The sequence below is a fragment of the Lepus europaeus genome, chromosome 1, assembly GCF_033115175.1.
Source record: "Lepus europaeus isolate LE1 chromosome 1, mLepTim1.pri, whole genome shotgun sequence".
Lineage (NCBI taxonomy): Eukaryota > Metazoa > Chordata > Mammalia > Lagomorpha > Leporidae > Lepus > Lepus europaeus.
The window spans coordinates 111,791,959-111,817,108 of record NC_084827.1 but is presented as its reverse complement, the minus strand read 5'-3'; the positions used below and the strand labels follow the sequence as shown (position 1 = coordinate 111,817,108).

Genomic DNA, 25,150 nt, shown 5'->3' with positions numbered 1-25,150 from the left:
GAATGGCTGATATTTGGTACCGCTGAGCATGCCATTTACACATTTATTTCATTGGTTTTGTTTGGATTGTTAATGAAAAGAAACAGCAGGGAAGTCCTTTTGACCTATAATCAGGGGCTTTAACAAGCATACCACGGTCAAAGATGAAAATAAGAACTTGGACTTCCTAGTCATAGGCATCTTTATTTTCTACTATTTATATGTTCTCTGGTCCTTGCCCTGTTTTTCTTTTTTCTCAGCTTTGCCAGTACGGTTGAAATAGCACATCTGTCTAACCTATCTGGGGTTCCTGGACAATGCAGCTTCTCCACTTTTTAATAAGTAGGAGTCTAATGGCTTGTGCCTCTTTCCTGTCTTCAAGCAGTATGGCAGATGGTTTTGACGGTGTTCTAGTCCCTACCAGTTTGAAGTTCTTCAAGATATGAACAGTTTGTTCTACTAGACCTTGAAAACGGGCTGTAGGAGTGCAAAAGGAGGACGCTTTTGCAAACAGTAAGAACTTACTATGAGAACCACCTGGATGTTTCTGTCCGCTGTTAATTGGAGTCAACGTTACAGGATAAATATAAAGAAGAGAATATATCCGTCACAAGAGTAAGGTTAAAGCTCAACATTTACATTTTCGCAGAAAGCTTTATGTGAAGCTGATGAAAGGACTGTCCTGGGGCGAGCCCTTCAGAAGTTACTCATACTTCCCAAGGCGCAGTTTAGAGTGGGACTGTGGCTCAGAAAAGGACTACGAGTTCCAGAATGCACGTCTCCCCGTCTGTTCCCGCGATAATTCTAGGAGTTGCGTTCAACCAATCCCTTCATGGAGAGTCTGTGCCATTAGCCAATCAGAAGGCGAATGGAAGCGGAAGCGGTTGGCGGGAGGGACGTTGTGTTTGAAATCAGACACTTGGCGCGGCTGCGGGAGCTGAAGACTGGGCTTTGGCTGGAGGTGGCGCAGATTTTAGTGCGTGGAAGGCGGCGGGGCTCAGGCGTGCCCGCCAAGGTGAGGGAGGGTGGGTGCCGAGCTGGGCCCTCCTGTTGCGGTAGGAGACCGTGGGCTTGGGGACGGGCGGCATTTGTGAGATGCGCGTCCTTTCGCTTCCAGCCTTTGGGCCTGGCGGGGTGGGTAGCGGCCTCGCCGAAGGGTTGCAGGTTTCGCTGAACGAGATGACTCGGCCCCTCCTGGAAAGGTGACTGGTGCACGTCCTGGACTGAGCCGTCTAAATGCCCACTCGGCCGTCCGCTTTCCTGCTCGCGTCGGGCTCGGGAGAGGCGCCGTAGACTTGTGGTTTTTAGGGGCCGGGCGGGGAGGGGCCCCCCGACTCTCCATGCTGGACTCCGGAGGGGATAGAGTTGGACGTCACCTTAGATGTCACCAGTTTTACTTGTGATAGAAACGGAGTCGGTGCCGTTTCCCAGGATGCTAGAGTGCCTCGCACACTTACCTACTAACAGGGCCTGAGGAGGTGAAGGCGCCTTGGATTCCTGCTGCCCCTTTAAGCACAGTTAAGCCCGGGGCACTTGATCTACCCTGAGTATCTAAAGTTAAAGGTAAGTTGCTGGCCGTTTTCGCCCAAAAGCTAAACTGCCAAAATGCACTAGATTGGAATACGTGGTTGATTTGATCTCAGTAACTTTAAAAATACAGAGTGTGTTCTGTGTGTCTCGTAGCATTGCCTTGCAAAATGGTGGAGGACGAGCTGGCACTGTTCGATAAAAGCATAAATGAATTTGGGAGCAAATTCAGAAGCACTCTGAGTGACGCTCCTTGTCAGATGGTGGGGCTAAGAGACGCCTACAAGGACTCGGTCAAGTCACTTACAGGTACCTGCTGTCTTGGAACGGGCTGTTTTTGCAGTTCTTGTTTATTTTCTACTATTCTTTAAGCTGAATTGAAAGTTCAATTTCTTTTTCAGAAAAACTGTCTGTGAAACTGAAGGAAGAAGAACGAATGATTGAGATGTATCTGGAATATAAAAATCGTACGTGAATAACGGTAGCTCAAAGTTTTTTTAGATTACGCATCTTTATCACGCAACCGCTCATACATGTGAGGCAGTGCACTGTGTGTGTTTATACACATGCTATATGTACAGACACATTCATATATAAAAACAATACATTCATGTGGCCACCAGCCAGCTCAAGAAATAGAACATCTCGTGTTCTACCTTCCTCTTCTCCAGCTGTCTAGAACTAACCTATTCATATTTTTGGTTAGTATTGTTTTTGATTGTAATAGAAATAGCATGATTTTTGTTTCTGATTTATCCTGATTTTTCATTCGGCATTCTACATGTGAGATTTATCTAGGCCAGCATATATATATGTATATATACACACACACACACACACACATATAAACATGTTTGCTTTTACGATGGAAATCCTAGCGTAGGGATTGGCAGGTTGATGTTTCTCAGCTCCTTGGGGTAGGGTTAGTAATCTGAGTCTCTCTGTACTTTTGCTGCTGTTGGTAAAATCCCTTTTCTTTGCTTTGCCCACGTTACCAATTGTGTGGCTCATGAAGACAGTTAACTTCCTTACCTTTGATGGGTTCCTGTGCCTGACTTTTTCCCCGTGTTTACTTTCTAAACTGTCTGAACATTTCCATGCCCTTCCACTGCTTCTTTCATTCCTTCTGTAACTGTAAGCAAAAAGAAAAAACTTGCTTGGCTGTGTGTATGTAAGAGTGACGTTGAATTTGGGTCTTTGGTCTGTAGAACTCTTAAGGCTTAGAAAGTTAAGTTTGAAACTCATTTTTTATAGTAAAGTACTCTCTTAAAAAATTCCCTGTAATGTGAGCTTATACTCTAAATGCTGTAAAAAAAAGCACTATCAATTTCTTCTTCTAAAAAAACTTTATACTTGAACAAAAACATAATTTATCTAAATTCAATGACTATTTGACTGCTATTGCCCAGCATTAAGGAAGCAGCCATGTATAAAGTGAAATCTCACAAGTTAGTGGTGTATGGCCTGGGAAGCCACAATTAAAAGATATTTTAATAGTTGGTATAATCATGGAATGGGGGCTAAGTGAGTGCAGAATATGGAGGGCTTGACTCTTCCAGTGAGCATTGCAGAATATTTAATAACTAACATCTACCTAAAGTACACCACGTGTCAGGTCTTATATTAATCTCTTTGCATATATTGACTTCTTGAATCCTAAGAAGTCTAGACACTGTCTTTACCTGACCTTATAGATGAAGAAGTAGGTACAGAGAGATTAGGTAACTTGCCCAGGTCAGGCAGCTAATAATGAATAAAAACACGATTGAGCCTCTGCATTGATGCTACCACACTGCCCTGGCGAAGATCACATAGAGGTGGGGAGGGGAAGTTTGTCAGATTCATCTCTAGATTCTGAGAAGGGGGAACAGCAGTGTGACAGAAGCAGGAGAGTTGGTTGAGTTCTGGGACGGCTAGAGTACAGTGTGGGTGGGAGGGGCAGAGAAGTGGCCAGAAGGAGAGCTGGTTGGCCAGGGCGTGGACATCATATGTTGTACAAAGAAGTTTAGGCTTATTTCTTAGGAGATTAGGAGTTGCTAGAGGATTTTAACTAGAAAATGATACTGGGTTTATAATTCAGCAAAGCACTCTTGCAGTTTCACGCATAATAAGCAGGGAGTGAGATGGTGGGTACAGAAAAGCCAGTGCAGTGGTCCTGGCAGACAACAAGGATGTCTTGGGTCAGTGACAGTCTGAGGAAGTAGACTCGTGTGCACTGGGCTGACAGTAAGGGTGTGGCCCAGCATGATCAGTGGTGGTGTGTTTACTAAGTGATGCATTAGAAGAGGAGAAAGGTGTTTCTAGGGGAGGGAAAGATGCAGGTGGGTTGGTTTTTTAAATGTGTTAAGGGAATATGTTGAGGTGTTAGGTTTTGGGCCTTGCGGGTTGTGAAGTCTGATAAGCTGTGGGTATATCTATCTGGCAGCCAGCTGGGGAAGTGTTCTTTTCTGAAGTTAAAGATTTGGTCATCTTCAGTGTATCTGAGGGGTTGAGGTTGTGGACGAGTGTATAGGGTGAAAGAAGAAAGCCTCGGATAGTCATGAGTTGTTCTGTGTTCAACTCTACATACACCAGCTCCTCCATTCCTCATGACAGTTTTCAAAGTAGGTATTACTTTTATTAGTCTTCATGTTTGTGATGAGCTCAGAGAGATTGTGATTTGCTGCAATCATATTGACTCACATTCAGAACATTATATTGCCTCCCTGTAATTTGAGAGGGAGGTAAATTGAAGGGTCAGAGTGAGCAACTGGAATGCAAAAGGAGTTAGAAGTTCACAGAAACTGAAGAGGAAAGAACTAAGAGAGGCTGTTGTCAACACTGGGAAGTCACAGATAGGCCCACTGTGGTGAAGTCTGATGCCGGTAATATTTTGGGAGTATCATAGGTGGTAGAGATTCATTCAGTCACTTAATATTTGTTGAGCTGCTACTCTGTGCCAGGTACTCTTCTGCAGAGAGACTGCAGAGAACAAAATAGCCCTAGTTTGTGGCCTTCCTTGAACATCTGTTCTATCTAGTTATCACATAGAGGAAAATGAGCTGTTGGTAGCTCAATTTTGATTAAGCCACTGCCTGCAATACCAGCATTCCATAAGGGTGCTGGTTCAAGGCCTGGCTGCTCTGCTTCTGATCCAGTCCCCTACTAATGTGCCTGGAAAAGCAGCAGAAGATGGCCGAAGTTTTGGGCCCCTGCCACCATGTGGGAGACCCAGAAGGGATTCCTGGTTTCTGGCTTCATGCTGGCCCAGCCCTGGCTGTTGTGGCCATTTGGGGCGTGAACCAGCGGATGGAAGATATGTCTCTCTGTCTCCCTCTGTGTAACTCTGCCTTTCAAATCAATAAATTTTTAAGAAAGAAGAGAAGAGAGACATTTATTCTGGGCAGATCCGGAGGTTTTTGTAAGATAGAGATTATCTTTTTTCTACATATGAGGGAGTTGAAATTCATTGAGGTTAAGAAACTTGCCTAAAGTCAAACATTAGGTAGACATCAGGTCTAGGATAGCAAACAAAATGCTCTCCTCTTCTTTCCAATGCATACTGCATTCTTTCCAGTGCACCATACTTTGACATTTTGGAAGGAAGTTGCAAGGGAGGGCTTCTGTGCTGAGTGCTAGAGAATGTTTGAAATACAGTTCCTGGGGAATGAAGAAGCTGCCAACTGTGTATGCATAAGATAGTAGCCATGTAGGGGCCAGCACTGTGGTATAGTAGGCTAAGCTTCTACCTGCGGCGCTAGCATGCCATATGGGTGCCAGTTTGGATCCTACCTGCTCTTCCAATCCAGCTCTCTGCTAATGGCCTCTGAAAGCAGTAGAAGGTAGCCCAAGTGCTTGGGTTCCTACTCAGAAGAAGCTCCTGGCTCCGGCTATTGTGGCCATTTGGGGAGTGGACCAGTAGATGGAAGACCTTTCTCTCTCTAACTCTACCTCTCAAGTAAATAAATACAATCTTTTTTTTTTTTTTTTTAAAAACAGTTTTTTTTAAAAACAGTTCAACTGTTATAATAAAAACACAAACATGCTATTTCTATGTTTTTACATTATTATTGGGTACTGTAACCCTGTGAAGTATTGAGTGAGGCAGCAATTGTGAACCACTATTTAACAAACAAGTGATGGTTTTCCAGAAGTTTTAACATGATGGGGGTTCCTGAGTAACAACTGATGAATGGGATTGGAACTGAGACTTTTTGACTTTAAATCTGGATTTCTTTTGCAGTATAATCCTACTAAATAATTTCTATTAAATGCTATTGTATTTCTTTCTGGAAATTCTGATGTTTATTTTTAAAGTGTACTTAATATAATATAATTGCTGGCCACATAATATTTAAGCCAATGACAGATCACATATCACAGTGGTTCTCTCATAAGATTATAGCTGAAAAATTCCTATAACCTGCTTAGGTCTCGGCATTGTGCTACAGTTGCCGGTTCAGTACAGTAACATACTGTATAGGTTTGTAACCTAGCTTCCCACTAAGGCAGACATTGGCAGCCAGTGGCGATTGCTCAGGTCGTTGGATTCTTGCTTCACACATGAAATACCTGGATTGCCTTCTGGCTCCTGGCTTTTGAGCATTTGAGGAGTGAAGCAGCAGATGGTTCAGTCTCTGTTTCAAATAAAGAATTTTTTTTAAAAAGCATAGGATAGCAAAGAGTGTTTTTGTAGTTATTAATATTAACAGACATAACTATACTTACCTATATATTAATTATTGGTATAATTTATAAAAACTGATGATTTTGTGGTATTTGGTGTTATAAATACAGATTTTCAGTAGATTTTTCTTGAGTGTTCTAGATAGATGTCTATTGTCTAAATACATTGGCAATTATCTTTTCCTTTCCAGTGGTTTCACTGGTTATAAGTTTTGGGTTAGCCAGAAACTTTTAGGGAAAATTTTCAATAACAGTGACATCAGATACCCTTGGAATGCCTTTAGTGTTTAAGTAAATTACGAGATAAGAGAGGTTTTATTTTGTTTTATCATATTAAAGAAATATCCTTGTACTTCTGGATTAAGAATCACTATCAAGAGTGGGTGTTGAATGTATAAAAACTCCCTTCAATGCTTGTTATTTGACGGTTTTCACTACTATTATACCTTCATTGTTAATTCTTAATATACACTGTGTTTGCTCTTAGTTTATTAATGTTAATATTTTATTAAATATTTTTGTACTTATGTTTTTAATTATGTGGTTGTAGGTAGAGGAATCATCTTTATTGATTTTAGTTTTCAGAATTTGTTTACTGCATAAAATATGCCTGCTGCCTATTTGCCTTCTTCCCCTTCTATCTTTTTGGTATGATCCAGATACTTTATATATATAGCATTAGAATTAGTGTTTTCTTCAAAGCCCATGTAAAGCCATCTTCTAGGGTCTTGTTGTCTATGGTGGTGGGTTTAATTTATGTACTTGGAGTAGGTGAGCTGATTTTTGGTTTAATTTAGTATTCCCACATAAAATACATTCTGTCTCGTTTTTGTTTTCAAACACAAGTAGAAAAAGAATAGAAATTTTTTGTCTTTTACAGTTTTTAAGTCATTAGGAAATGTACATCAGTTAAAACATTCTTTATTAATCTTATACAAGTTAGTACATTTTGGTCTTAGATAAATGATAGTGTGAAACATATGTATTTTAGCTAATATATTGTACTTCTTACAGAGGTCAACAGACAGAATGAGTTGATTCAAGAGAAAAAAGATAACTTGTTAAAACTGATTGCTGAAGTAAAAGACAAGAAGCAGAAACTGGAAGACCTTAGAACAAACATCCAGGATCTTAAGGAAGAGTATTCTAGGAAGAAGGAAAGTAAGTTTCCAGTTGTAAACATATTTAAAACATTACCCTAAATTTCAGAGTGATGTTTCACAGTTATTATGTGCATCTTGTTCTTGTTCCTCACTTCAAATGAGTGAAAATACCTCAGGCTTAGCCAGCCACTCCTCTCTGCAAGGTGGCAGTACAGTACAGATAACTAAGTGGGCTGTTGTGGTGTTGTTTCATTTTGTTTTACTTCTCTCTGATTTCTACAGTCACCAGAGTAATACTGAAATTGACCTGAGAATTTAATCAAGCAGAGTGGGAGACAGTGTCACTAAAGAAGATTTGCCTTGGAGAAACCTTAGTGCTATTTATGAAATAAATATTTCTTGGCCATCTATTATCTGCCAGGATTTAATGTGAGATATGTGCATTACATCTTTTAATTCCGTTTTCCATGAACTTTTTGAAGTGTGCTCACAGGAGTTTTACATACCATGCTGCAAGACCTTTTTATTTAGAAAACTTCTTTATGCAAATGAATGCTTCATTTAGAAGGCAGTCTTGGCCTTTTTATGCCCACAAACTAAACAACCAATTCATTACATTTCTAAAAGAGCTAGATTTGCTTTCTTTCTTTCTTTTTTTTTTTTTTTTTTAAAGAATTATTTTATTTTATTTGAAAGAGTTACAGGGAGCAGTAGAGCCAGAGAGAGAGGTCTTCCTTTTCACTGGTTCACCAAATGACCACAATGGCCAGAGCTGAGCTGATCAGGAGCCAGGAGCTTCTTCCAGGTCTCCCATATGGGTCCAGGGGCCCAAGGAATTGGGCCATCTTCTACTGCTTTTCCAGGGCATAACAGAGAGCTCGATTGGAAGAAGAGAAGCCAGGACTTGAACTGGCGTCCATATGGGATGCTGGTGCTGCAGGCTGGGGCTTTAACCTGCTGCACCACAGTGCTGGCCCCAAAGATTTGCTTTCTTAATGCTTTATCTTATAGAGTTCTTATCCAAGCCTGAATTATGAGATTATTTTTCTCATATGCTAAGTAGTACTTAGGAACAATTGTACTAGCTTAAAAAAAAAAAAAAAAAAAAAAAAGCATTCTAGGATAGGGTGTTTGCCAGTGTGGTAAAGACCCCTCTTGCGTTCCGTGACAGTGCCTGGGTTTAGGTTAAGGCTTAAGTAGTTGGGTCGCTGCTACCCATAGAGAAGACCCTGGCCTAGGCATGGCCCAGCCCTGGCTGTTGCAGGCATTTGGCGAGTAAACCAGCAGATTGATCTCTCTGTGTCTGTCTTTGTCTCTCTGCCTTTAAAATAAGTAGCTAAATAAGTGAATTAATTTTTTTTAATCCTAAACTAGCATGACATAAGGCTGACTTGTTATGAGAGATGATTTTGCTTCAAGGAATAGAGTATTTTTCCCATGAAGCAATTAGCATATCCTTAGCTATCCAGAAAAATTAAAACAATGTAAAGGAAGTCTTTCTTTTCCTATGATGGATAGCCATGCAAGTCCATGGGTTATGTATTCATGCTACAGCATCATAAAACAAGGCAGAACTTGCTTTTCTCCCCCTCTGTACATATAGTCTCATTTTTTTTTCCTTCCATTTTGAATGAATAGAAAGCTTTTTTTGCTAATCAGTGGAGAAAAACCCAGTACATACAGATTCATGTGCTTGGCATTACATTCATAGCTTTTTTTTCAAGTTCTTATAAATTCAGTGAGTGTTCAGTATTATTTAAAATATGTAATAACTGTGTGTATGTGTGTTTAAACCGTAGCTATCTCCACTGCCAACAAAGCTAACGAAGAGAGGTTGAAAAGGCTGCAGAAATCTGCGGACTTGTATAAAGATCGCCTTGGACTGGAAATTCGAAAAATATATGGTAAGTGTATTAATATAAGTGAATCATGGAGATTTAAAAAGTATGTCTTCTGTTAAGGAGTATTCTTTTTTTTAAAGACTTGTTTATTTGAAAGAGTTACACAGGAGAGAGAAGGAAAGGCAGAGAGAGAGAGAGGTCTTCCATCTGCTGGTTCATTCTTCAAATGGCTGCAATGGCCAGAGCTGCACCGATCCGAAACCAGGAGCCAGGAGCTTCTTCTGGGTCTCCCATGTGGGTGCAAGGGCTCAAGGACTTGGGCCATATTTTACGGGTGTATCAGGCCATAGCAGAGAGCTGGATTGAAAGTGGAACAGCCGAGACTCGGAGCGGTGTCCATATGGGATGCTGGCACTACAGGTGACAGCTTTACCTGCTTTGCCACAGTGCCTGCCCCAAGGAAAATTCTTAGAACATTTCTAGCTAAGGGACTGGCATTATGGCTCAGTGGATTAAGTTTCCTTCTGCAACTCCAGTTTCCTATATGACTGCTGGATCAAGTCCTGGCTGCTCCACTTCTGATCCAGCTCCTTGCTAATGTGCCTAGGAAAGCAGTGGAAGATGGCCAAGCCGTTGGGTCCCTGCACCTACATGGGAGACAGGGATGGAGTTCCAGGCTCTTGGCCTCAGCCTGGCCTAACTCTGGCCATTGCAACCATTTGGGGAGTAAACCAGTGAATAGCAGATCTCTCTCTTGCTCCCTCTTATCCAGCTCTGCATTTCAGATAAATAAAAAATAAAAGTATTCTTCAAAAATTTCCAACCAAAATATTGACCACATTATTAACTTTTTCAGAAAATAGGACGTTTCAAGTTTTTTTTAAATCACCTAAGGATAACTGCTGATGCTTTATTTATCAAACATTATATACAAATATTTTTGGCATGTTTATCAACATGCAAATATTTTTTTTTCTTACTGGCATTGTGTCAGCATTTCTCCAGTTGCTGTAGCCTTCATAATGGTAATTTTTTTTTTTTTTACCATGATTCAGTCATTCTATTAATACAGCATAATTCAATTTTTTTTACCTAATGTTTAGTACATGCATTGCTTCTAACATTTGGAATCTGCCAGTTTTTAAAATGCTGCAATGAACTTAGACTTCCTTGTTTAATAGTGCAATTTCCATAGAATTGTTTTCTAAAAAGGAACTATTGGTAAAAGTCCATATTTGTATGGCTGTTATGTGTAAATGTGCTAATTTTCTGCAACATTTGAGCTTTGATGATTCAATGGGAACACTTTCAGGTTTCAGCATAAACAGATGTCCCTCTTAATCTTTGGGGGATTAACTTCTAAACCCTTATTGGATGCCTGAAGCCAAGGAGAATACCAAATCCTATATATACTGGGGTCTTGCCTATGTGTAGGCACTTATGATAAGCTTTTACCTTTTTGCTTAAAGGAAGCATGAGACTTTTCTTTGTCATCTTCAAATTCATCACTGCTCCTATGCTAGTGAAGTAAGAGTCACTTGAAAACAAGCACTGCCATGCCGTGACAGTTGGCTGATGACTGAGACAGCTAAGTGGCTAACAGCAGGTGACATATACAACATGGATGTTGGACAAAGGGGATGATTCACATTCCTGGGCCGGAGGGATTGGAACCGATAGGGTGCTACTAAGCAGCTGCTTTCTCACAACCCTGCAATGTAACCTTATCTCTTCAACTGCTAGTTTGATACGCCCACTTTCCCAGGATGCACCTGTCATCACAATCCAGGGCATGTGCTCATACCCCATCATAAAAAGAGGCTGAGGACAGGCAAATGCTTGGAGGCACACCTCTTTGTTTTATGTGCCACCCTCGCTCACTCCTGATTTTCCTCCACGTGGAGCAGCTCACACTCACACAAATGTATGTTTATTCTCTGATTGGTAAATAAATCCTGTTTTCACTTGTGTGTGTGTGTGTATGGGTATATGTATGTATCCACTTGGAATTCTTATCTCTGTGGGACTAGGGACCTTCAATAGAGATTAAAATATTCAGGCCCGCATAATAACAGCAAGAGATTTCACTGGGCTCCTATGAATGGTACACAATTTAAAACTTGTATGAGTTCTTTATTTCTGAAGTTCTTTATTTAATATTTTTTTAAAGCTTTTTTGTTTATTTGAAAGAGTAACAGAGAGAGAGAGAGAGAGAGAGAGAGATCTGCATCTGCTGTTCACTCTCCAAATGCCTTATAACAGCCAGGTCTGAACCAGGCTGAAGCCAGGAGGCAGGAATTCCGTCTGGGTCTCCCACATGGGTGGCAGGGTCTCTTAACTAGCACTCAGTTACGTGATGCCAACATCACAAGTCTCTGTGTGCCAGGCCTCCAGCCCCCATCTGATCCTTTATTGACCATGGTTGATTGGAGGTAACTGAAACCACAGATAAGGGACTCTGCTATAATTGTACTCACAGCTAGGATTTATTGTGGCAAAAGGACAAAAAAAAAAAAAAAATACACAGGACAAAGTCTAAAGAAAACCAGGTACAAGCTTTTGAGAGTCCTAATGTAGTGGAGTCCAACAGGATGTGTTTAATTCCTGCAGGACTGAATTGTGACAACACGAGGAAGCTTATTAGACTCAGGAGCTTGGACTTTGTGCATCTTTTCTCTTTGCTGGCATTGCTGTCTGCTGTCCTAAGTATGGCTGTACGCTGTGGGAGTCCTATGAGTCCCAATAGTGAGTCCTCAAGCCTGGGGTCATTGTAGGGACCCAAGACACAGCAGCGTTGAGTCAGTCAAGTGAGCAGGCTCTTTCTAAGGTACAGCAGCCTCAGGTAGGGGACAGTTTTGTGGGTGTGAGGCCTCAACCTGCAGGATCTGACACTGATATCCGGGTAGGTAGTAGATAGTATTAGAATTAACAGATACCCAGAATTAATTGATTGCTTAGTGTGTAGAGGAAAACCCCAACACATCTGGTTATGGAAGTATTCTGTGTCGATGGTTGAGTGAGAGAATGATGAAGGCACTTTGGTTTTATTTTCCTTAAGGAAGAGAAAACTCAAACCCTTTATTTTACTTAATTGAATAGCTTAGAAAATATTTTTCCTTGGCTTGAATCCCTGCCATTACTATTAACAGTTTAAAGATTCAGTGTACTGATGTAATTCTTTCATTTTGAAGTTGAATGTCAAGACAAATTTTTTCAAAGTTTCTGAGGATTTCTTTTTGTAACTAAGAAAATTTTTAATGAGATTTTATATGCTTTAGAACAAAACTAAAATGCATATTAATTTATACTTCATTGCTGTCATTTTTTATTTATACTAGGCATTTACTCCTTTAGGAGCATATGAAGGTCTTTTGGAAAACAAGCTTTCAGTAACCGTAGAATGTCAAATCTGTTCAGTGATTTGTGTGTGTGTGTGTGTTCTAACAAATATAGCGTAAAATTCACCATTTTGACTTTTACAAAAAATTTTAACAGAAAAATTTTGTTTATGGGGTACCATGTGATGTTTCATTACAGGTATACATTGTATAATATCCAAATCAGGGAAAATAAATTTATCCTTCCACATATTTAACATTTCTTTATAGTGAAAACATCCAAAACCTTACCTTCTAAGTTTTTTTTAAAAAGCACAGAAATGTACAGAATATAAGTAGTAGCTATAATCACCATATTGTGCAACTGAATGCCAGAACGTGTAGCTGTAAACTAGTACTCATCAATCAATCTGTCTGCATCTCTCCCTCCCCAACCTCTAGCAACCACCATTATATTCTTTACTTCCATGAGATTAATTATATTCTTCTATGAGATTACCATTGTTTTAGATTCTACTACCAGGAAGATCATAGGATATTTGTCTTTCTGTGCTTGCCTGGCTTATTTCATAATGACCTCCAGTTCTTTCCATGTTGTTGCAAATAACAAGATTTCATTTTTTTCATGACTGAGTAATATTCTGTTGTATATATGTACCACATTTCTTTTATTCATTCATCAGTGGATGGACATTTAGGTTATTTGCATTTCTTGGCTATTGTGAATAGTGGTGCAGTGAACATAAGAGTGCATATGATTTTGACAGATGTATTTTGTTTTCCTTGGATATATACCCAGGAGAGGGACTGCTGAATCATATGGTATTCTATTTTTAGTTTTTTGAGGAACCTCCATACTGTTTTTACACAATGTACTGATTTACCTTCCTACCTATAGAGTAGCAGGGTTCTCTTTTCTCCCCATTCGTTGCAACATTTGTCTTTTGTCTTTTTGATAATAGCCAGTTGTGCTGGAGTGAAGTGATAATGTCATTGTGGTTTTGATTTGCATTTCCCTCATTTTAACAATTTATATGTAAAATTCAGTGACATTAGTTAAATGCACAATATTGTGATAATTGCCAACCACACACTATTTCCAAAAATTTTCATCATTCCAAACAAAAACTCTGTATCTAGTAAATAATAAATCTCCATTCCTCCCTTCCCCAGCCCCCAGTAACCTAATGTACTCTCTGTCTTTATGAATTTGTCCATTTGAGGTGTTTGCTATAAGGGGACACACACTGCATTTTGCTTATTTATTGGTGGACACTGAGTTCTTTTGGCTTTTGTGAATAGCATTGCAGTGGCCATTGGCAAAGTTAGTTGCTTGAGTCTGTTTTCAGTTCTTAGAGCATATACCCGGGAATGGGATTGGTAGGTCATACTGTGTTTTCTGCTTGTGTATTTTATCTTTTTGAAGAACTGCCAAAATATTTTTCATAGCTGCTGCACCATTTTACATTCCTATCAGGAATGAACAAGGGTTACAGTTTCTCACATTCTTACCAGTGCTGTTACTTCCTCCTGTTTTTATATAGTCATCCTCTTGAGTGTGAAATGGCATCGCAGTAATTTTTTTTTTTTAAGAATTATTTATTTGATGGACAGAGTTACATACAAAGAGAGGGAGAGACAGAGAAAGGTGTTCATCTGCTAGTTCACTCCCCAAATGGCTACAAAGGCCAGAGCTGAGCTGATCCGAAGCCAGGAGCTTCTTCTGGGTCTCCCACATGGGTGCAGGGGTCCGAGCACTTGGGCCATCTTCTGCTTTCCCAGGCCATGAGAAGAGAGCTGGACTGGAAGAGGAGTAGCTAGGAGAGGAACCAGTACTCATATGGGGATGCCGGTGCTGCAGGCAGAAGTACCAGCCCCATATCAGTTGTTGTTTGCATTTCCCTGGTAACTAATTTTGTTGAGGAGTGTTCCTGTGCTTATTGACCATTTGTAAATATTTGAAGAATTATGCATTCAATTCTACACCCATCATTGCATTACATAGGTTTTTTAATTATTGTTCAATTGTAGGAGTTTTAATGTACATTTAATGTACATTAAATTAAAACTTCTACAATGTACATTAAATGTACTTAACTCATGTCGGATGTATGATTTACATATATTTTCTCCCATTGTGTGGGTTGTCATTTCATTCTCCTGATGGTAACCTTTGAGAAGGGCTGTTTTTAACCTTAATGAAGTTAAATTTATTTACTCATTTGTCTCCTGTGCCTGTGTTATATTGAAAATACATAAGGGGTGGGCATTTGGCCTAGAAGTTAATGTGCCAGTTGGGTTGCTGGCATCTCTTTGATCAGAGTACCTAAGTTTCAGTCCTAGCTCTGCTCTGAATTCTGGCTTCCTAATGATGTGCACCCGGGAGGCAGCAAGTAATGGTGCAAGTATTTGGCTCCCTGCCACCCATGTAGGAGATCTCAGTTGAGTTCCTGGCCTTCAGTTTCAGCATGGTGGAGCCTCATTTATTGTGCACATTTGGGATTAAACCAGCAGATGGCTACTCTTTTTTTTTTTTTTTTTTTAAGATTTATTTATTTATTTGAAAGGCAGAGTTAACAGAGAGGCGGGATCAGGGGAGAGTGGAGAGGTAGGGAGGGAAGTAGGAAGGGAGAGAGGAGCTGGGCCTATCCAAAGCCAAGAGCCAGGAGCTTCTTCTAGGTCTCCCACATGGGTGCAGGGGTCCAAGGACTTGGGCCATCTTTTACTGCTTTCCCAGGCCACAGTGGAGAGCTGGATTGAAGTGGAGCAGCCAGGACTCAAACTGGCACTCATATGGGATGCTAGCACTGCAGGCGGTGGCTTTACCTGCTATGCCACAGCGCCGACCTCAGATGGCTACTCTCTGTCTGTTTCTGCCTGTGTTTCAAATAAACAGTGAATGAGTTTAAAAATAGAATTTATTTTTAAACTAATCTGTAACTTGCATTTGGAGATACTGGTTAAGTGGATAATACATACTTAACAATGGAGGTGTTGATCACAGTGGTAAAACTTATCTTTGGAAGTTTTGACATTAAAATATTCTCAAACTAAATAATTTCATATTTTTTTCAGGTGACAAATTGCAGTTTATTTTCACTAATATTGACCCTAAGCATCCTGAGAGCCCATTTTTGTTTTCTTTGCGTCTAAATGAAGCAAGGGACTATGAAGGTGCGTATCATATCTCCTACCTGATGTTTAATACAGACATCCCCAGATTTTATTGCATCACAGCATAAAGTAATTTTAAGGAAAGTAATATTCCCACAAGTTATTGCTTCCTTTTCCTGACTTGCTTCTTGTGCTAATGTCTTCTAAGGGTATGAGTATAGTGTTGATTTGTAGATATTATCTAGTTTTCTTAATACATAACATCTTGGCCAGCGCCGCGGCTCACTGGGCTAATCCTCCACCTGCGGCGCCTGATTCTGTCCCGGTTGCTCCTCTTCCAGTCCAGCTCTCTGCTGTGGCCCAGAAGGGCAGTGGAGGATGGCCCAGGTGCTTGGGCCCATACCCGCATGGGAGACCAGGAGGAAGTGCCTGGCTCCTGGCTTTGGATCGGAACAGCGTGCCAGCCATGGCAGCCATTTGGGGGGTAACCAACGGAAGGAAGACCTTTCTCTCTGTCTCTCTCTCTCACTTAAAAAAAAAAAAAAAAGGAAAATTAAAAAAAAAATACATAACATCTCTTTGGGATGGCCCAGTGCTACAGTGGCTAGAAAGTTTAAACAACTGAAAGTCGCTGCATTTCTTTTTTCAAAATGTTGATTGTTTATTTTTATTTGAAAGGCAGCAAAAGAGAGACACAGAGATATAGGTCTTCCATCCATTGGTTCACTCCCTCAAATTCCTGCAGTGGCTGGGCCTGAGCCAATCTGAAACCAGGAGCCAGGAACTCAGTCAGGGACACAACTACTTGAGCTGTCACCAGCTATCTCCCAGGGTGTACATTAGTAGCAACCTGGAAGTGGAAGGGGAGTTGGGACTGAAACCCAGACCCAGACAGTGATGTCGTAAATGCTTGCTCCAATCACTATATTTCATAAGCATATATGGCTTTTTCATTTAGCTTTGTGGTTAAGGCACTGTGTCCTGGAGACAGAGGTACACGTGGTGCTGGTAGGAGAGATCATGTCTTCTCAAGGCAGATCTGTGAAGACTGTAATCGAGGTGGGGAGGAGGGATGGTTTCAACCACGGTGGAGCAGCAACAACCATTTCTGTGGTAGAGGAGGATTTAGATGAAGGACGGACGGGGTGGCTGCAGAGGCTTTAACAAGGGCCGAGACAAGGACCTCCAAAATGTGTGGTCATACAGAGATCCTGCAGCCTTGTGAAGATGACATAGTTTGTAAATGTAGCACAGATGAAAATAAGGTGCCTTGTTTCAATGTTGCTGTTTATTGAGAAAACAAAGAACAAATTGGTAAAGTGGATGAAATATTTGGACAACTTAGAGGTTTTTTATTTTTTATTTTTATTTTTTTCAGTTAAATTGTCAGAAAGCATGAAAGCATTTTCTTTTTTAAGATTTATTTGTTTATTTGAAAGGCAGAGTTAGAGACAGAGAGAGAGAGAGATCTTCCCTCTGCTATTTCACTCCCCAAATGGCTGCAGTAGCCGGAGCTGGGCTGATCCCAAGCCAGGAACCAGGAGTTTCTTCCGGGTCTCCCACACAGGCACAGGGGCTCAAGCACTCGGGCCATCTTCTACTGCCTTCCCAGGCCATAGCAGAGAGCTGGATCAGAAGAGGAGCAGCCAGGCTAGAACCAGCACCCATATGGGGTGCCGGCACTGTGCCACAGCTCCGGCTCTGGCATATTCCTTTATATAGACCCGTATAAGCTACGGCCACTGCAGAGGTTTGTACCTTGACCTCCAGATGAGAAAGGATCTGCAGAGGGCGGTGGTGGAGGAGCTTGAGGAGGAGGAAGGAGGTGGAGGTGGCAGAGGTGGTGGCTTTAGAGGTAGAGAGGAGGCGGGGATGGGGCGTCTGAGGAGGAAGAGGAGGTGGTTTCTGAGGGAGACGATGTTACATGTAGTGGTGGAACAGACTTCACCAGCTGACGTCTGCATTCATCTGCATGATCTTTTTTTTTTTTTTTTTAAAGATTTATTTATTTAAGAGAGTTACAGACAGAGGGAGAGCTAGAGAGAGGTCTTCCATCTGCTGGTTCACTCCCCAAATGGCCACAACAGCCAGAGCTGGGCCAGTCAGGAGCTAGGAGCTTCTTTCAAGTCTCCCATGCAGGTGCAAGGGCCCAAGCTGGGACATATCCCTGTGCCTATATGGGATCCTGATGCCACAGTGGAGGCTTAACCTACCACACCACAGTGCCAGCCCCATTTTTTATTTTTAAGATTTATTTATTTATTTATTTATTTTTTAACAGGCAGTTAGACAGTGAGAGAGGGAGACAGAGAAAGGTCTTCCTTCTGTTGGTCACCATGACCTGTGCGCTGTGCCGATCCGAAGCCAGGAGCCAGACGCTTCCTCCTGGTCTCCCATGTGGTTGCAGGACCCAAGCACCTGGGCCATCTGCCACTGTCCTCCCGGGCCACAGCAGAGAGCTGGCCTGGAAGAGGAACAACCGGGACAGAATCCAGCGCCCCATCCGGGACTAGAACCCGGGGTGCTGGCGCCACAGGAGGATTAGCCTAGTGAACCACGGCACCGGCCTAGATTTATTTACTTATTTTAAAGTCAGAGTTAGAGAAAAGGAAAGACAAAGACCTTTCTCTGTTCACTTCCCAAATGGCTGCAATGCCTGGGGCTGGGCCAGGCTGAAGCCAGCAGCCAGGAGGGTCTTCCAGATCTCTCACGTGGGTGCAAGGACCCAAACACTTGGACCATCTTCCACTGCTTTAGTAGACTATTAGCAGGGAGCTAAAGTTGGATCAGAAGTGCATTCAAACTGGTGCCCATATGGGATGCCAGTGTCACAGGTGGCAGCTTAACTCACTAAGCCACAGTGCTGGCCCCCATGTGCTCTACCTTTATGGAATCGAAACTTGTTTCTTGAGCAAGGCTTGAAGGTATGCTAATTTTTGTGACATTGGAACTAAGATGTCAACTTCATATAAAAGAACAGTCAATTTCATTCTTTTTGTTTGTTTGTTTCAAGATGTATTCCATTTATTTGAAAGGCAGAGTTACAGAGAGAGGTAGAACCAGAGAGAGAGGTCTTCCATTTGCTGGTCCATTCCCCAGATGACTGCAGTGGCCAGAGCTGAGCTGAGCTGAAGCCAGGAGCCAGGAGCTTCTTCCAGGTCTCCCACGCAGATACAGCGGCCCAAGGACTTGGGCCATCCTCCAGAGCTTTCCTAGGCCACAACAGAGAGCTGAATCGGAAGTGGAGCAGCCAGAACTCGAACCAGCGCCTATATAGGGTGCCTGTGCTGCAGGCCAGGGTGTTAACCCATTGTGCCACAGTGCTGGTCTCTAATTTCATTCTTAAAGCGTGAAAATGTTTCAGTGTTTTGTACAGTGCCTGGCACCCTGTGGGTGCTTAATAAATGAACAGACATTTTCATTTAAAACAAAAAAGGCACTTCATGTCATATCAGTGCTGGGTTTGATACCCATCCCAGGCTTCTGACCCCAACTTCATGCTAATACAGATCCTGGGAGGCAGTGCTAGTAGTTGGGGTAAATTCCTGCCAGCCGTGTAGGAGACCCGGATTGAGTTCATGGCTTCTGACTTTGGGCTTGCCTAGAACCAGCCAGTATAGGCAGTTGGGAAAGGAACCAGACAATGAAAGCTCTCTGTCACTTTTCCCCCTCAGAATGAGTGAATAAATAAATAAAAAAACTATTTAAAGTGAAAATTAAAGCTTTTGTAAAGGCTGTAGCCTCCTAAATGTGAATATTGTAACTTACCTGTGTAGATGATTTAAAAATCAAGTGCAACATCATCAGAATATTATAATTTATTTTTCTCAGAATAATTAAAAACTTTCACATCTTGAAAATGCCACACATTGATGGTATAGTTTAGTTTTATTCTTTTAATATCTTTGTATGTGTAATCTTTATGGGAATTCGCTAAGGTGGTTTTCGGGTCATTAACACCTGTGCTTTCATCTTAAAGCATTTATAGCTTGACAGATTCTCAGATCAATTGCTGGCTTGTGTCCTGTTGACTCAGATCCTGTTCTTACAGAATTTACATTTTGGGAATAAATTCATATACAAGTGCTTAGTTTTTTCTGTGAGTGCTAGATTTTCTAAATATCAATCTAGGGAACCTACCAACCTACCTTTCTAATTTCTAGTTTTCTCTAATTTTCTCATTTGATTAATAAGTTCTGTGAATAGCACTGTTGGAAAAGCAAGAGATGTCTTTCTTCCTTATTTAAATTTGATAGGCACAGAGAGAGAAAGACAAGGGGAGCTCACATCTGGTACATTCCCCAAATGCCAGCAACAGCTGGGGCTGAGCCACACTGAAGCAGGCAGACCTCCCACATGGGTGGCAGGGACCTAACTACTTGGATGCCAACTACTTGGAATGCCACTATACTTGCTGCCTCTCAGGTTGCACATTAGCAGGAAGCTAGAATCAGGAGCAGAGCGGTGACTCCAGCCCAGGCATGCCCAGATGGGTTGCAGGTGCACCAGTCAGCTTCTTTTTTTTTTAAATTTATTTATTTATTTATTTATTTTTTTTATTTTTTTGACAGGCAGAGTGGACAGTGAGAGACAGAGACAGAGAGAAAGATCTTCCTTTTGCCGTTGGTTCACCCTCCAATGGCCGCCGCGGTAGCGCGCTGCGGCCGGCGCACCGCGCTGATCCGATGGCAGGAGCCAGGTGCTTCTCCTGGTCTCCCATGGGGTGCAGGGCCCAAGTACTTGGGCCATCCTCCACTGCACTCCCTGGCCACAGCAGAGAGCTGGCCTGGAAGAGGGGCAACCGGGACAGGATCGGTGCCCCGACCGGGACTAGAACCCGGTGTGCCGGCGCCGCTAGGCGGAGGATTAGCCTATTGAGCCGCGGTGCCGGCCCACCAGTCAGCTTCTTAACCATCAGGTCAAATACCTGCCCCCCCACCACTTTTGTTGTTGTTTGTTTAAGACTTCTTTATTTGAAAAGCAGAGTTACAGAGAGGGAGGCACAGAGATCTTTCATCTGCTCTCTCCAAATGGCTGCAATGGTCAGGGCTGAGCTAGGTCAAAGCCAGGAGCTTCATCTGGGTCTCCTCCATTGGTGTGCATATGCCGTAGCTGTGTCACAGGTGGTGGTTTGACCTGTGCCACATGCCAGGCCCTTATCACCACTACGTTTTTAATGAGCTCCATTTCATGTGTAAAAACTTCAGAAATGTCTTTCCATAATTGGAAGTTATTAAGAATTGGCATTGAAAGATGTTCTTTTTTTAATCCATTGGGCAGCAACTAAAAGTCAGTGAGGCTGAAGTTTTGCTGAAAAACATGACTTAGCAGGTATTGAAGCAGCCTAAATAGTTTAAATGTGTAGATTGAAGGTGATGGGGAACGGCATTCTACATCATTCACTTCTTTCATCCCCTGAGTGCCATTTGTTTAAATGTAAAGCAAGGTATAATATTTAAGATAGGACTATTTTGAGTTTTACAGGAGAGGTCCAAAAGATAGTTAGGATATAAAAATGAAGGGTATAATTTTATTCTCAAAGCATTTCAATAAAATTACGAGTTGATATTGAAATCTGATGAGCTCATCTAAATTGGAAATACTTCTGTCCCATACAGAAAAGAACCTCATTCAAATTGTTTGCATTTGTTTCTCTTCTAGTGTCAGATAGTGCTCCTCATCTCGAGTGCCTTGCGGAATTTCAGGAGAATGTGAGGAAGACCAACAATTTTTCGGCTTTTCTTGCCAATGTTCGGAAAGCTTTTACTGCGATGGTTTATACTTAATATGTAAATAGTATATTAAAACAAGTTTGCTTTTTCTATCATGTATATCTTTTTAAAAATATTTCTCATCTATTGTCTGTACATATTTTGAGATTTTTGTAATATTTTTGTGTGGTATAGAGGAAAGCAAAATATAGCACTCTAGAATATGCCACTTTGGCATAAATATCTTTGAAACGATGACAAGAGGAAGCTCAGTCAGAAAAGCTTTCTGCCTTCCCCTGGTTTGCCTAAAAGCAGGACATAAATTTATAAAGGTGTCTCCCTCTCCCCACACCTCTCTTTCAATGGAAATAATTCTCACCAGCTCAGATATGGCCACCAATGGACACTGCAGACAAACATTACTCCCTTAGTTTAGTTCTTTTTTTTTTTTTTTTAAGATTTATTTATTTTTAAGTCAGAGTTACACAGAGTGAGAGGGAAAGACAGAGAGGTCTTCCATCCACTGGTTCATTGGCCGCAACAGCTGGAACTGCGCCAATCCGAAGCCAGGAGCTTCTTCTGGGTCTCCCATGTGAGTGCAGAGGCCCAAAGACTTGGGCCATCTTCTACTGCTTTCCCAGGCCACAGCAGTTAATTTACTTATGTATGTCCCTTCTTCACCTTTTCTCCTTCCGGAAGCCTAAGACTGCCTTCTTTTGTGTTGTCATTTCCCCAACAACGTATTGTTCTGCACTGAAGATACGCTATAAGCCATAGTGCCAAGCCACTGCTTTGAGTTACCTTTCATTGAAGTCTCTTATATGGTGTGCAGTACACATGCTGACAGACTGGCTACTTCTGCTCTTGTTAATCCTTCTTTCATTACAGGGGTCTGTTACAACTATGAACTTGTCAGGGTTGAGAGGAAATTATTTACTCCCCGATAGTTTTTTGCAGTTCAGGCAGGAATTTCTGGGACATTGCAGGCACTCCTGATCCTGAGAAATGGGATTCTGGGAGAACTGGCAGAAGCCAGAAGAGAAAGAATTCTTACCAAAGTCAGCTTTCCCAGAATTCCCTGTGTAGTGTAGTATAACCCCTGGGAACGAGAAGGTCAGAACTTTGCTTTGTTCTTTTCCTTTCCGTTGAGACTGGCAGAAGAAAAACAATTGTAGAAAATTGAACTTCTGACTCTTGTGGATTTGGTTGGGGTACATATTGATTATTGATTTTTAGCCTTTTAGAGGTAGTCTTTTTTTTCCTATATCTTTTGTGTCATTTGTCAACCCATTTGTCTTGTCATCCTAAATATAGAATACCTATAAAAACTTAAATTGAGCAATAAATATACCACTTAGGATAGTTTTGAAATAATTTTTTTTTTTAGAGTTCTGTTCTTTTGAGAAAAGTAACCGATGTTGATTAGAATATTTGGAAATATTTTTCATTCATTATGGTAATGGCATGAACTTTACTACAAGTTAATTTTACTAAATTTCAACTGAACAAAAGAATGTGTACATAACTGATATGTAGTATGAGATGCATTCGTGAAAGTATTTTCTAGAACTAGTTTGTCATTTTATTTCAAAGAAATACACATTATCAAGGAGATAATGTGTCTCACGTTATCCGTGTTTGAAAGTAGCCGTCCTGCAAACAGCGTGGCAGTATGTACTGCAGAGTTATGCGTAGCGTAGTGCCCTGCAGTCTGACAGACTCTGCTGTCGCCACTTGCAGTTGTTGGTTGAGAAGTTGTGACCTGTGTGCTCGGGAGAATCATCATTCTTCAGATACCCGTAGTGGTAGAAAATCCATGGTCAAATTGGTTTTTTTACAATAGTATGCTCACTGGTTATGACTTGTGGTACTTCTTCAAAATACTGGATTCCAAGGCACAGGCACCATGAGGGAAAACACACTAAAGTGTACTCTGAAACAGACAACATTGATGAAAAAAACAATCAAATATTCCACACTATTAGAAGTAGCAAATGGAATTGGCTTTTGCTCACTCAGATAATTGATGCGTGTATTATAAGTATGTGGATTATTGACAGATTTTTGAACAAAGATCTCATAAACTTGTTGGATTTCAAGAACTGTCTGCTCAGCATACCTAAAATGATGCAATGAGAAAGAAAACTCAATACTCCTAGAACTACTGTTATCCAAGATGATATTGGATGTTACATGAGAAACCATATTATTCTCAAGTAGCAAGAATGATGATATCAAAGCAAATCATGTGGAGGCCAGTGCTGTGGCATAGTGGGTAAAACCACTTGCCTACGGCACTGACATCCCATATCGGTACCAGTTTGCATTCTGGCTGCTCCACTTCTCATCTGGCTTCTTGCTGATGCACCTGGGAAAGCAGTGGAAGATGGCCCAAACACTTGGGCCCGTGCAGCTATGTAGGAGACCTGAAAGAAGGTCCTGGCTCCTCGCTTCGAATCAGCACAGCTCCGGCCATTGCAGCCATTTGGCGAGTGAACCAGCAGATAGAAGATCTCAACCTCGATCTCAGGTCTCTCTCTCTCACCCTGCCTTTCAAATAAATAAATCTTGAGAAAAAAAAGTCACATGAAACCAACAACATATCGTCCAAATTGTAAAATAACTGAAGTGTTTTGTTCCTTTCCACCAAAAATAATTGTTGAACAGGTCATGAATGTCACTTCTTTGTATATTGTGGCTTATAGCTGTAAAAACTATATTGTCCCAGTTTCTATAGGACAGTGTTCATTTTTAATAATAAAGGATATGTAAGCTCCAGATTATGATTTCCAGTGTATTTTAATGTATCTGTGTCAGTTTCATTGAACTGTTTACAGAATTGCCAACTTGAGACTTAATGGGTTAAAAGGAGTTGTATAGGACAAAACACAGTTATAGGTCCTATAAGTATATCGCTTGAACTTCACAGACTAGTGAATTTACAGTTCTAACCAGACTAGCATCTGTATAGACAAACTTTACTTTGGGCCACTGACAAAAGAAAAACAGATGAGATTCTCCTTTGGACGCCAGCATTCTCTGTGTTCCAGGGTTGTTTGAGTGTATTTTGACTGTCTTTGGGGATGGTGCACTTGAGGGCATTGCATCTTTGTACTTCTTTGAAGATATCTTGTGCATCCTTGATTAGACCATAAAAGCCTATTGGTCTTGGTTCTGAATCACTTGGTAAGTAACTTTTGCTTTAAAAAAAATTGGTATTACAGGAATATTTACTGTTTGTTCCAGCTGGAACCTGATGAGATTTGAAAATGATCAAAATTGTTCTATTCTCTCTTGGCTCCTCTTCCTCCCTTGGGAGCTTTTTAGCTGGCTTGAAAGTCCTTTCTTCAAAACCTAGTACTGTGTCTGCAGTAAATTCCTAGAACTCCTCCAGCTTCCTCAGGAAATCTTTTAAGTGACTATCTACTTGGTTCTGGCTTTGGCCTGGTCCAGGTCTGGCTATTGTGGCCATTTTAGGAGTGAACCAGCAAATCGAAGATTCTCTCACTCTCGCCCTGCCTTTCAAACAAGTCTTTTTAAAAAAGAATGAAGATTGAAGATGTTGGGGCTCAGGACACTACCCCAAATTATGACTGATAGGATATGCCACCCCCAAATTACTTTTTTGGAGTATTTTCTCTGAGTTATTCTGCGACGCTGTAGACACTGGAGTAGCTCTGAAAAGCTGTCCCATTGTTAAATTTACATGTGCAACAGCATCTGTAAAATGTTAAAACTCCCTGAGAGTACCTGCATAACAAGATAATCTTCATTCATCAAGATTGCATGCCTGTTCCCTCCTCCCCTCCAAGTTTCAAGCCCTAATGACTTTTATCATGATTCCCCTCCCCTGGAATCTTAGGATTTGGATA

General features: G+C 41.2%; 1 protein-coding gene and 1 pseudogene across 3 annotated transcripts; both read left to right on the top strand.

Annotated features, from left to right (window-relative positions):
• Nucleotides 1-878: 878 nt before the first annotated feature.
• On the top strand, nt 879-24,064 carry SPC25 (SPC25 component of NDC80 kinetochore complex). 3 transcript variants are annotated; one of them, XM_062187605.1, is made up of 8 exons: nt 879-994; nt 1,447-1,542; nt 1,663-1,815; nt 1,908-1,973; nt 7,186-7,332; nt 9,074-9,178; nt 15,529-15,627; nt 21,229-24,064. In XM_062187605.1, the coding sequence occupies exons 3-8, from the start codon at nt 1,677-1,679 to the stop codon at nt 21,351-21,353; spliced, it is 681 nt and encodes a 226-aa protein (XP_062043589.1). In that variant the 5' UTR covers nt 879-994; nt 1,447-1,542; nt 1,663-1,676; the 3' UTR covers nt 21,354-24,064. The 3 variants fall into 3 exon arrangements, with proteins under 3 accessions (XP_062043589.1, XP_062043578.1, XP_062043582.1); XM_062187594.1 differs by having other exon boundaries at nt 1,411-1,542; XM_062187598.1 differs by lacking the exon at nt 1,447-1,542.
• Nucleotides 16,020-17,497, top strand: LOC133747320 (H/ACA ribonucleoprotein complex subunit 1-like; annotated as a pseudogene).
• Nucleotides 24,065-25,150: the final 1,086 nt, after the last annotated feature.